The sequence below is a fragment of the Rhamphochromis longiceps genome, linkage group LG3 (genome assembly GCF_057381845.1).
Source record: "Rhamphochromis longiceps isolate RC_006_pf linkage group LG3, R_longiceps_female_GT1.1, whole genome shotgun sequence".
Taxonomy (NCBI): domain Eukaryota; kingdom Metazoa; phylum Chordata; class Actinopteri; order Cichliformes; family Cichlidae; genus Rhamphochromis; species Rhamphochromis longiceps.
Window position 1 is genome coordinate 18601808 of NC_140559.1, and position 12287 is coordinate 18614094.

Sequence of the window (12287 nt, forward strand, 5' to 3'; positions counted from 1 at the left end):
TACAAATACAGTGGGGCAAAAAAGTATTTAGTCAGCCACCGATTGTGCAAGTTCCCCCACTTAAAATGATGACAGAGGTCAGTAATTTGCACCAGAGGTACACTTCAACTGTGAGAGACAGAATGTGAAAAAAAAATCCATGAATTCACATGGTAGGATTTGTAAAGAATTTATTCGTAAATTAGGGTGGAAAATAAGTATTTGGTCACCTCAAACAAGGAAAATCTCTGGCTCTCACAGACCTGTAACGTCTTCTGTAAGAAGCTTTTCTGTCCCCCACTCGTTACCTGTATGAATGGCACCTGTTTGAACTCATCATCTGTATAAAAGACACCTGTCCACAGCCTCAAACAGTCAGACTCCAAACGCCGCCATGGCCAAGACCAAAGAGCTTTCGAAGGACACCAGGAAAAGTATTGTAGACCTGCACCAGACTGGGAAGAGTGAATCTACAATAGGCAAGCAGCTTGGTGTGAAAAAATCAACTGTGGGAGCAATCATCAGAAAATGGAAGACATACAAGACCACTGATAATCTCCCTCGATCTGGGGCTCCACGCAAGATCTCATCCCGTGGGGTCAAAATGATCATGAGAACGGTGAGCAAAGATCCCAGAACCACACGGGGGTCCTGGTGAATGACCTTCAGAGAGCTGGGACCAAAGTAACAAAGGTCACCATCAGTAACACACTACAACGGCAGGGAATCAAATCCTGCAGTGCCAGATGTGTTCCGCTGCTGAAGCCAGTGCATGTCCAGGCCCGTCTGAAGTTTGCCAGAGAGCACATGGATGATACAGCAGAGGATTGGGAGAATGTCATGTGGTCAGATGAAACCAAAGTAGAACTTTTTGGTATAAACTCAACTCGTCGTGTTTGGAGGAAGAAGAATACTGAGTTGCATCCCAAGAACACCATACCTACTGTGAAGCATGGGGGTGGAAACATCATGCTATGGGGCTGTTTTTCTGCCAAGGGGACAAGACGACTGATCCGTGTTAAGGACAGAATGAATGGGGCCATGTATCGTGAGATTTTGAGCCAAAACCTCCTTCCATCAGTGAGAACTTTGAAGATGAAACGAGGCTGGGTCTTCCAACATGACAATGATCCAAAACACACCGCCCGGGCAACAAAGGAGTGGCTCCGTAAGAAGCATTTGAAAGTCCTGGAGTGGCCTAGCCAGTCTCCAGACCTCAACCCCATAGAAAATCTGTGGCGGGAGTTGAAAGTCCGTGTTGCTCGGCGACAGCCCCAAAACATCACTGCTCTCGAGAAGATCTGCATGGAGGAATGGGCCAAAATACCAGCTACTGTGTGTGCAAACCTGGTAAAGACCTATAGTAAACGTTTGAACTCTGTTATTGCCAACAAAGGTTATGTTACAAAGTATTGAGTTGTATTTTTGTTATTGACCAAATACTTATTTTCCACCCTGATTTACGAATAAATTCTTTACAAATCCTACCATGTGGATTCATGGATTTTTTTTTCACATTCTGTCTCTCACAGTTGAAGTGTACCTCTGGTGCAAATTACTGACCTCTGTCATCATTTTAGGTGGGGGAACTTGCACAATCGGTGGCTGACTAAATACTTTTTTGCCCCACTGTAAACGATGATGATGATGATGAAACTCTTATAGCCTCTGGTGCCCCCACCTTATCATAAAAAGCCTAAACATTCACATGCTTTCTCTCACACAGCGCCTAAGCTACGACCTTGGCTCCCTGTTTATCTGCTCCTGCTCCAAAAAAAAATCCAGTGTTTGGTTTTCTTCCAGAATATTGTTGTTTATATTTACTGGGGGAAGAAATGGTAAAAACAGCATTTTATAAAGAAAACGTTATAAAGCACTCTCCGCCTGTGAGCAAAGACAAAACCAAAACACCCCACCCTTTCCCATTGGTCAAAAAATGTACCATGCCGACCAATCAAAACATGGCATTTGGTTGTTAAGAAACGGAAGTTGTTAAGAAGAGGAAAATTTAGGAGTGACGGCAGTGTTTTGAGATGTGAGAGAATTGCAACGTTTAGCGCAAATCTTGTATAGTTAGTGTGTAGTGTAGTCAATAGTTTTGTTGTGTGTGTCAGAACAATGAGGCGGCTGCTAAATGTTACGGGAGTGATACATCTCCTGTTGTCAGGCCTACAGGTATCAGGCTTTTGATGTTCTCCTTTATCTCATAGTGGACAGAAATTATTTTTTGGAGAGGCACAAATAATTTGTGTGGCATCAGATTTGATGCAGAACGCCTGATTGTTCTGTAAATAGTTTGAAATGTTTGTTTTAAAAAAATCCCTTAGCAACATTTTTAGGTAAACAGCTGCAAAAATCTTTGTTGTTTGCAATACTCAGTAACTTTTTTGAAGAAGTAACTATATAATTAATTGCCCAGCATTAGTCTTTATATATTGTATTTTGCAGAGAGAGTTACAAAGTTTCAAAGTGGTGCTCCATGAGAGTCCTGTAGACGAGCAGCAGCACGATCCTGCATTGCAACTGCAAACCGCCAACAGCATGTTTTTAAGAAAAATCAAACAAATTTTCCTTCAATATCATTTTAGTTTTTAATTAGCTGCAGGATCCTTCTTCAGTGTGAGTGGAGAACAGCCAAGTCGCCTCCTGTGATAAACCTCCACATGTACCACTGAAAACAGTTAAATTAGTTTGAATCGGAAATAATGGGTCAAACTACTTGTTCTGAGACCATTTCTTTATTTTTCACACCAAACTGTTTAATAAGATAAACTCTACACAGACTTCATCAAATATAACTAACACTTTAACATTATCAGGATTTCATAATACAAACTTCAAATCAACAAGAAAACAGCTGCAGAACATGTGGATCAAAATTCATTAAAAAAAACAACATGTGGACTTCAAGGACTAAATACACTAAAGTGAAAGGAGGAGCAAAAAATAGAGGTTTAACAGAATTTGAATTAAGTAAAAGTAGTCACCTGTGATCTTTAAAATGGTTCTGATGTGTGCTGCTGTTTTTAACTTTCAACATTTCTTTGCTGCCACTGTGAATAAGATTGTGTTCTTTGCCTAATTGAATGAAGGTTACACAGCCTCACTGGTTCATCTTCTGGTACAAACTGGTATTACATGGAAGTACAGCCCAAAACCAGTTTAGCTTGAGTTTCTTTTTTTCTGGACATAACGTCACGGCAGGTGTTTTTTCAAAGCTGGTGGACAGATTTAGTTCATTTTTGAGGTTTTAAGAGCAACTGCTGTGAAAATATTTGTAGTTTTGGGAGAAAATGATTTAAGAGAAGATTTTACCTCAGCAAAAGATTAAATATGAATGAAGCATTGAAATTGCATATACATATCTATACATGCAGCTTCCTAAATGTAACATTCAGGATTATTCACTGCAGCCCAAGTGTGACATCAGCTGACACTCTTTACAGGAGATTCCATCTGAACTCTGTGGAGCCTGATCTCAATGTTTTTAAGTCTGAGCCTGAAACCAGAAGAGGATCTTTCTCTCTCTTCAGATTCATTGTGATCCAGTGATTTCAGTCCTGCATGATCAGGCTGATGTTTGCACAGAGCAGATAATGAAGTGAAGGTTTTTGCACATTGGTAACAGTGAAACAGTTTATTTACAGTGTGAAATCGTTTGTGTTCGGAGTATGAACTGAGATTCCTGAAGCTCTTGTCACACTGGTCACAGCTGAAGTTCACTTCCATGTGTGTTCGTTCATGTTTGTTACGATGACCTGATCGTGAGAAGCTTTTGTCACAGTGTCTGCACTTGTATGGTGTCCCTCCTGCAGTGGTGAAGGATGACCCACACTGGTCACAGATGTGCTTCTTGACCACACTGTGGAAGAGGTCATGTATTTTTATAGTATTTGGTGTGTGGAAGCCTCTCCCACATTCTTTGCAGTAGTTCATTTTGTCTCCAGTGTGTCTACGTTGATGTGCTTTTAGGTCCCGTTCGTGATTGGAGGTTTTTCTACAAAGGTCAAAGAGAAACGCTTTCCCACCACCACAGTGACGACTGGGTTGAGAAATGGATCCATGTTCTTTGCTCCACTCCTAAACAAAGACATTGTAAATCAGGGAATTCCTTCAACGTTTTTATCCTGAACGTTGCCTGAAATAAAAAGCATCTCTGCCAACGTCCAATTACATTTTACTGTTTATATTACAACACTCAGCTTACTGAGTGAAAATGAGTCTTCATTCATTCAGTTCATTCAGTATAACTCCATAAGTTTACTGATCAGACTTTTTCCAAACAATCAGGTTAAAATTACAAGATAAAAAATCAATACATCCTCACAGTAACTGCACTTCTAGAGTTACTTTCTGGTGTGGATCTGTTGGTGCTTTTTCAGCTGATTTGGAGCTTTAAAAGTCTTCTCACACAGGTCATTTATAAGGTCTCTCCTCAGTGTGTTGTTGTAACTGTGCATCTGTTGTAAACAGTTTCCCACACTGGTCACAGCAGGAAACATCAATTCCAGTGTGAATCCGTAGGTGAATATTTCGGTACTGTTTGTCACTGAAACTTTTTCCACAAAAGTCGCAGCTGTACACGTTAATTCCAGAGTGGGTAACTAGATGCCTCTGTAAGTCGCTATTTAGAGCAAAAACCTTACCACACAACTCACAGTTGTGTGCTTTAAATCAACTGTGGATGAGTTGGTGTTTTTTTAAGGTTCCAGACTGGGTAAAAGACTTTCCACACAACTCACAGCTGTAAGGTTTAAATCCACTGTGGATGAGTTGGTGCATTTTTAAGTTTCCACCCTCGGTAAAAGACTTTCCACACAAGTCACAGCTGTACGCTTTAACTCCACTGTGGAGGAGTTGGTGTTTTTTTAAGGTTCCAGCCTGGGTAAAAGACTTTCCACACAACTCACAGCTGTAAGGTTTAAATCCACTGTGGAGGAGTTGGTGTGTTTTTAAGCTTCCACCCCCGGTAAAAGACTTTCCACACAAGTCACAGCTGTATGCTTTAACTCCACTGTGGATGAGTTGGTGTGTTTTTAAGCTTCCAGCCTCTGTAAAAGACTTTCCACACAAGTCACAGCTGTACGCTTTAACTCCACTGTGGATGAGTTGGTGTGTTTTTAAGTTTCCAGCCTGGGTAAAAGACTTTCCACACTCATCACAGCTGTAAGGTTTAACTCCACTGTGGATGACTTGGTGTCTTTTTAAGTCTCCAGCCCGGGTAAAAGACTTTCCACACAAGTCACAGCTGTAAGGTTTAACTCCATTGTGGATGAGTTGGTGTGTTTTTAAGCTTCCAGCCTCTGTAAAAGACTTTCCACACAACTCACAGCTGTAAGGTTTAAATCCACTGTGGATGAGTTGGTGTGTTTTTAAGCTTCCACCCCCGGTAAAAGACTTTCCACACAAGTCACAGCTGTATGCTTTAACTCCACTGTGGATGAGTTGGTGTGTTTTTAAGCTTCCAGCCTCTGTAAAAGACTTTCCACACAAGTCACAGCTGTACGCTTTAACTCCACTGTGGATGAGTTGGTGTGTTTTTAAGTTTCCAGCCTGGGTAAAAGACTTTCCACACTCATCACAGCTGTAAGGTTTAACTCCACTGTGGATGACTTGGTGTCTTTTTAAGTCTGCAGCCCGGGTAAAAGACTTTCCACACAAGTCACAGCTGTACGCTTTAACTCCACTGTGGATGAGTTGGTGTATTTTTAAGTGTCCAGAGTGGGTAAAAGACTTTCCACACTCATCACAGCTGTAGGTTTTCTCTCCTTTTCTTCTGTGAGGTTTGTCGGCCTCCTGGGAGCGCTGACTTCTTGCTCCATGTTGGTCCTGCAGTGACAGAGATACAAACAGAGGCAGTGAGTGAAATGCAGTCGTGGAACAAACTGAAACTCCCTCCATTGGTGGAATCAAACATGTCAACAAACACATTGTAGGTGTGTTTCCACCACCTTCTGGTGGCAGTGTCACATTACAATGATATGCTACAATGAGAGTTGTAATGAAAATGACATTATTGAAGAAATATTGATCAGCAGAGAAAATCTTTTACGCATAAGAAATTTCAAGTTCAACTGATGATATTGTTGTTTCAATGTGTGCTTATAAAAAAAGATCTTTGTATTTTCTTGTAACTTCTGTGGTTTCTGATTCAAATGTAGATTCTGTATATATGGATGAGCCCAGGATGCAAAAGATAAAGCTGCTGTTATCATGTTTTTAAAAACACACCAGCTTTCAGTAATATTCTAACTAGGGATGCAACGACACCCATTTTTCCAAACCGATACGATACCGATACTTGGATCTGAGTACTTGCAGATATTGAGTACAAAAAACGATACTTCTACCACACACAAGTTAAACTTAACCAGTAGTAAAGAAACGACCCCAGACAACTCTTTAACACAAACGAAACGTTTACTGAACACATCACAACACATCCCTTTTTTAAACTCAAATAATATTCCAATTCCTTAACCAAATGAAATACACTGTACTGTATAAATGAAATAATTCCCTTTCAAATTATATTACACAACCCAACTCATGTTATCACCTTTTGGTAAGTGACTCACTAATATACACTCCAAAACATGTTATATAAATCCACTAAACACACAATATTCACACATTGGCCCCACACACACTCACATTCACACTTGTTGCAGGCCTGTTTGCTGCTCACGCCAGATGAAGGAGAAAAATCCTCTTCTCCCCAGTAAGAGCACAAAAGTCTGACTTACAGTTCCGTTGCTCGGTAGGTCACCGTTCACCAGTCCCACACTAAATCCACTCCACGGTGGTGCGACCGTTGAAACAAAAAGTCACTTCACCCACACTCTGTTGCGAAGCTCTCACACGGTTAGCTTTCTAGTCACACACTCTTTTGTGCTAGTTAACCTCAGTAAAACTAGCCGAGTCTCTCACTTTGGTTCAGCTAACCTCGTGCATCTCTCTATGCCGTTCTCTTCTCCTCCTCCATTGCAACAGATACACAGGTCCCGTTTTATGATACCTTCACGGGCCTCCAGAAAATTAGAACTCTGAACAATATTTAAACTCCATTCAGAGTTACATACCATAAAATAATATTTTATGATTAACATAACAGTTTGATTGCTCTAATTACCTGTATTTACCTTGAGACATATTACAGGGCAAATTACATTCTGGGTACAGTTACATCACATAACATCAACTGTGAACACCTTATGTTACAGTGGCGTTTAAGTTCATGGGAATTATGAGTATCTACTCCCAAATTCCCATCCGGGCTACATTATTATCGGTTCATGGTATCGCTTAACTTTTACGAGTATGAGTACACACACATTTTACAGTATCGGCCCCGATACCAGTATCGGTGCATCCCTAATTGTAACTGTGATATTTTTCTCACCTTTTGTGTTGAAGTCATTGATTGTTTCCTCTGTAGTGGCTCAGCTGAGTCCAAATGGATGAAATTGTTCCTCCGTTGCACCACCAGACTCTTCTCCTCCTGTTAATCACCTGGGACACACACACACAGCAGGACTTGTAAAAAGAGTTTTGATAAACACAATGCTGGACAGCAATGCTGTCATGTACACAAATATATATATATATATATATATATATATATATACACACTCAACAAAAATATAAACGCAACACTTTTGTTTTTGCTCCCATTCCCCATGGGATGGACGTAGAGACCTAAAATTCATTCCAGATACACAATATAACCATCCCTCCCAAACAGTGGTCACAAATCAGTCCAAATGTGTGGTAGTGGGCACATCTGTTATATTGAGATAATCCATCCCACCTCACAGGTGTGCCACATCAGGATGCTGATCTGACATCATGAGTAGTGCACAGGTGTACCTCAGACTGCCACTCAGATAATTAATTAATTACATGTGTCATAACTATTTATTTAATTAATTAATTCCAATTTTAATTAATTATTGACACATTTAATTAATTATTTAATGGTGTATTTAATTAATTCATTATGGCAGTCCTGGCGTTCCATACATTCCAACACAGTGTGTTTGTTTTGATTCGTAGACCCTGAAAACGACGCTGCGCTCCCACAATGCTTTGCGGCGTGACGTCAACTCCAAAGCCCTATGAAGTCCTATTCTAAAGGCTGATTGCCCTCCCCCACGCTTGTACCCGTGGCTTCCTGTCCTGAGGGATGGCTCTTCTCCTGCCCTGCACCCTTTGTTCATATTCAAAGACTATTTTTCTGTATGTATTCTTACCCCATAGCAACCGCCAGATTATAATGTTGCAGACAATCACAAACTCTACAGACTGTCTAACTCCAGTGTATACCAAGCAATCTATTATTCTTAACAGCAACAACATAAACTGAACCCACATTAAAGTTGGCTCGGTGCTTACCTTTATATGAGCCCACAAACCGAGAGAAACTCCGTGATGAAGCTGAAAGTCTTAAGAAACAGATCAGGGAGCAGAGACCCACGTGGTTCACGCTGATCTCGGCTACGATCCAGGAGACAAGGGTGTGCAGATCGATGCAGAAATTAATCCCAACGTTGGTAGTGGTATATGTTCCTGTAAGTTTACTACTTTACTCCCGTTTCATGAAAAAGCAGCTCTCTCTGCTCGACTCCTCTCCTGCACACACACTTTGCTCCGCCGCCTTTTCCGGCTCTGCTGTGATTTGTTGCTGTGCGGTCACGTGACTAAGCAGACCAACGTAACCACGTGGGGTGTTATTTCAAAAGTAGCGCCTATCTCCTTTTCCTAAGCTCTTTTTCTTGCCCTCGATGGAAACGTCATCGTGGGAAGGAGATTTGCTAAGGACTCAGGGAAAGAGAGGACCGGTGCTGAGAATTGGAACAGCCTTAGGCTGTATCCCAATTCAGGTTCTGTAGCCCTAATGTACGCAGCCTTAACAGTCCACAAGGGCCTCAAACAAAGCTGTATGAAACGTTTACAGCGGTTAGTATCATGGTTGCTAGGCAACCTGGGCAGCGCGACGGAGATCGACCGGCATTTCACAAGCCTCGCACTTCCGGCCTTAGCGGTCTTTGAGTACTCAAACTCCAGTCCTCCTATGGAACTCCAAAGTGTTCAAAATTAAATAAATAAATAGGTCAAGATGAAATAAATAACTATGTGAATAAATAAGACACAGATATGTAATGTGAGAATGATATTGTGAAATAATGGAACACATTTTGAAAACAATGCTCATTATTGTGAAACATATTACATTCTGCTATATATATTTTCTTATTATTGTGAAATATTATTTCATGGTCATTATTTTTCACAATAACAGAGATTATTCCTGAGGCATTTTATTTATTTCCAGCCGTTTATATTCCAAAATGACCTTTTTTCAAAGTCAGTCTTTATTTCAAAATCCCGTTTTTCCCGATGGTCTATTTATTTCATAATGCGACTTTTCAGCAGAATGACTTTGTCTGTCAATCAAGAAAGACAGGGCGGAGCCAGTTGTGTGATTGGTTGCTCCTTTACTCAGACATAAGTAATAGCACATGAATTGTCGATTTAGGTTTAATGGTGCAATGCATCTCCTATGCAGCTGGCGGCAGTATGCAGCTCAAAATAAACTTAAGGCACCGACAAATGCAAAACACTGGGCGCGAATAACGTTACAGGTGTATCAATTCTTGTGAAGGGCATGGCTGCAGGAAACAAGTCCGTTTCTGAGTTACTCAAAGAACTTGCTAACCGCTTAGATTGAACGTCTTCACCTCAGTCTGCGTATTGCAGCAGTGTACTGGAGATGAAGTGGTCCCTGGTCCAAGTTCTCATCACAACCGCACAGTGTTAACGTTAGCAAATGCTAACGCTATCACAGCTAGCTCCACTCCATGAAACGCTGTTCAGGGTAAGTAACGATATGTTATTATTGCTTGGTTAGTCTGTCTGTCTGGCAAAAATGAGCTTTTTAATCAGTTTAGTCACAGATTTTTTTTAATACTGTTTTTTATCATAGCAAAGAATTCTATAAATTAGGTAAGAGAAAATAATTGTCTTCTGGGTTAATGTCTGTATTACTATTTACATTGTTGTAGGTGATAGTTATTCATGACTGTTTTAAAGTGGCTTATCTTCTGTGCTAATATGGAAGACAAGTAATCTATGTGAAAGAAAAGAAAGCAATTTTAGTTCAACGTAGTGATTTTGTAAGTGGGTATAATTTGAAAATGCTTTTACTAGTACAGTGGATGTTCTTTAAATATTTAACATTTAAAGTGTGTGTCACTTTACAGACTCCAACTTCAGTTTTGGTTTGGTCTCACCGTTGTAGGTCATAACACAAACAAGTCGTCAAGTCAAGCAGCTGAGGAAAGGGCTTAAGGAAACCATGGTATGGCCGCTTCTGACAGAAAGATCAGACATCATTCCTCCTTTCTTACCAAGGGAATCAGAGACTGCTCCCTGTTGTGAGGTAAGGTCAGGTCACATCTTTTAACATCTGAATAGTAAAGCTATTTGGTTAATTTATGAAGGATGAACATTAATTGTTGACACAAAACACCAATATACTGTTTTGTATGCGTGGGTTAGTTGAACAGCTGGGTTACATTTAATAAAAATACACCTAATGTTGCTGATGCTCTTAAGACTACAAGATAAGTAAAGCTATAAAATGACTGTGGCCTGCCACAGAAGATGAAGATGAGGAAGAAGAGGAATGCTCTCGAGGATAAATGCAGAGTGGCAGGTTACCTTCGGTCCTTCATTGAAAATGGTAAGTCTGCTGCGATAGGTATTTTGCCATTGGTTTTCTCTGATTATACTTTGGTAAATTACATACAGTCCAGTGATCTTGGGTCATTAACAAAGTACACTATAGTAGAGCTGGGCGATATGAGATTTTTTCATATCACGATATTTATTTTTATTTATTTTTTTATAAAAAGGACAAGAGCGGTGAGGTCTATCGCAATAGTTTAATTTTTCTATTGAGAAAAAGTTATTTCGCAATACATATCGTTATCGTTCTATCGCCCAGCTCTACGCTATAGTATAATTTTGTTTTGTTATTTGCTCCATGCAATACATAAGAGTGGTGGCATTATCAGTTGCACTAGAATTGTATGTAGACTACTTTTAGCTTTGTTAACATAAAAATATCTATAAAAGCTACAACAGCAATTTGAGTGGGGCAAAAATGTCTGGTGCCCTGTATGTAAGTGGTCATCTTTTATGGTATTTCTCCATAAAAGATTCAAAATAATGAATATAGGATGTCATTATAGTTTAAAACAATCTTCTGTTGCAGCATCTTGTGCACAACAAAAAGCCCTCATCAAGTTTTGGACAGGATGGGAAGTCTTGCCGAGAAATGACTGTGGAAGTGGTCAACAGCAATCTTCCAAAGTCTTCCACCGGTTTTGAAGTACTACGTCTTCCTGCACACTACTGTACCTATGAGTCATTTCTAATGGACATTCAGGTGTGTCTCAACTCTACTGACTCAGGTTTTGGTCTGGTTTACGATTGATTCCATAACCACATGGTAAAATTAGACCATTTCTTCTTTCTTGCATCACATTACTGTACTCGGTGTTCAAAGAAACGGACAATCTAGTGAGTTCTAGTTCTTTTTAATACACTTGACAGTGAAAAATACAGAGTACAGGTGTGCATTTATGGCTTTTTTAATATAAACTGATGAAGAGTTCAGATATCAAAATCAGTTGTTCACTATACATTATAAATTACACAATATGTTTTGTTTATACTCGCTACTGATACAAAAAAAATTTCTAGAAAAAATTATTTGAATTAAGATGTTACACTACTCTACTGTGTTCATTGTATTAAATCTGCTCAGAGTTGACATGTACTGTATATCCAACCAAGAAATGAATATCATTAAAGTGACAGCTGTATAAAACAAATCCTGTTTTATAGCCACTCACTGTTTTGTTGAAAATGAAATTGGTTATGCTGTTTTGAGTCAGTATTAGCTACAAAGCTGTAGAAATTAAAAAAAAAAAAAAATCCTCCTGACATAGAAACTGATTAAATGTAATAATGTCTTACTACAAGTGATTTTGAAGTATTGGTAGCACAGCAGGGTCTTGTTCATTCAGTGCATCTGGGAGCTGAATCTCAGGAATGGTGATCTCATTTGATGGGCAGCGATTATGTTGTCCTGTCCAGTCCACACCATAATCCTCATCAACCTGAAAGAGCATGCACATGTTTTAAATCTAAACTGAAGAGGTGTTTCCTGCAGCTGTTCCTAGATGGACTTATTGAGTCTGCCAGGGCCTATGTGAGTTGCTTAGGCATTGGCTACCAAC

General features: G+C 39.8%; 1 protein-coding gene and 1 long non-coding RNA gene across 4 annotated transcripts; one reads left to right on the forward strand and one right to left on the reverse strand.

Moving 5' to 3' along the window:
* Positions 1 to 2698: 2698 nt before the first annotated feature.
* LOC146673269 (uncharacterized) lies at positions 2699 to 8844 on the reverse strand. The gene is made up of 3 exons (XM_085401793.1): positions 8374 to 8844; positions 7382 to 7491; positions 2699 to 5808 (listed from the first exon to the last, which is right to left on the reverse strand). The coding sequence occupies exons 2-3, from the start codon at positions 7397 to 7399 to the stop codon at positions 4654 to 4656; spliced, it is 1173 nt and encodes a 390-aa protein (XP_085257919.1). The 5' UTR covers positions 7400 to 7491; positions 8374 to 8844; the 3' UTR covers positions 2699 to 4653.
* A 216-nt stretch (positions 8845 to 9060) lies between these two features.
* On the forward strand, positions 9061 to 11879 carry LOC146673270 (uncharacterized). 3 transcript variants are annotated; one of them, XR_014910476.1, is made up of 4 exons: positions 9061 to 9856; positions 10242 to 10420; positions 10642 to 10723; positions 11258 to 11879. It is a non-coding gene; the product is annotated as an uncharacterized LOC146673270 (long non-coding RNA). The 3 variants fall into 3 exon arrangements; XR_014910475.1 differs by having other exon boundaries at positions 9066 to 9856; positions 10280 to 10420; XR_014910474.1 differs by lacking the exon at positions 9061 to 9856 and having other exon boundaries at positions 10223 to 10420.
* Positions 11880 to 12287: the final 408 nt, after the last annotated feature.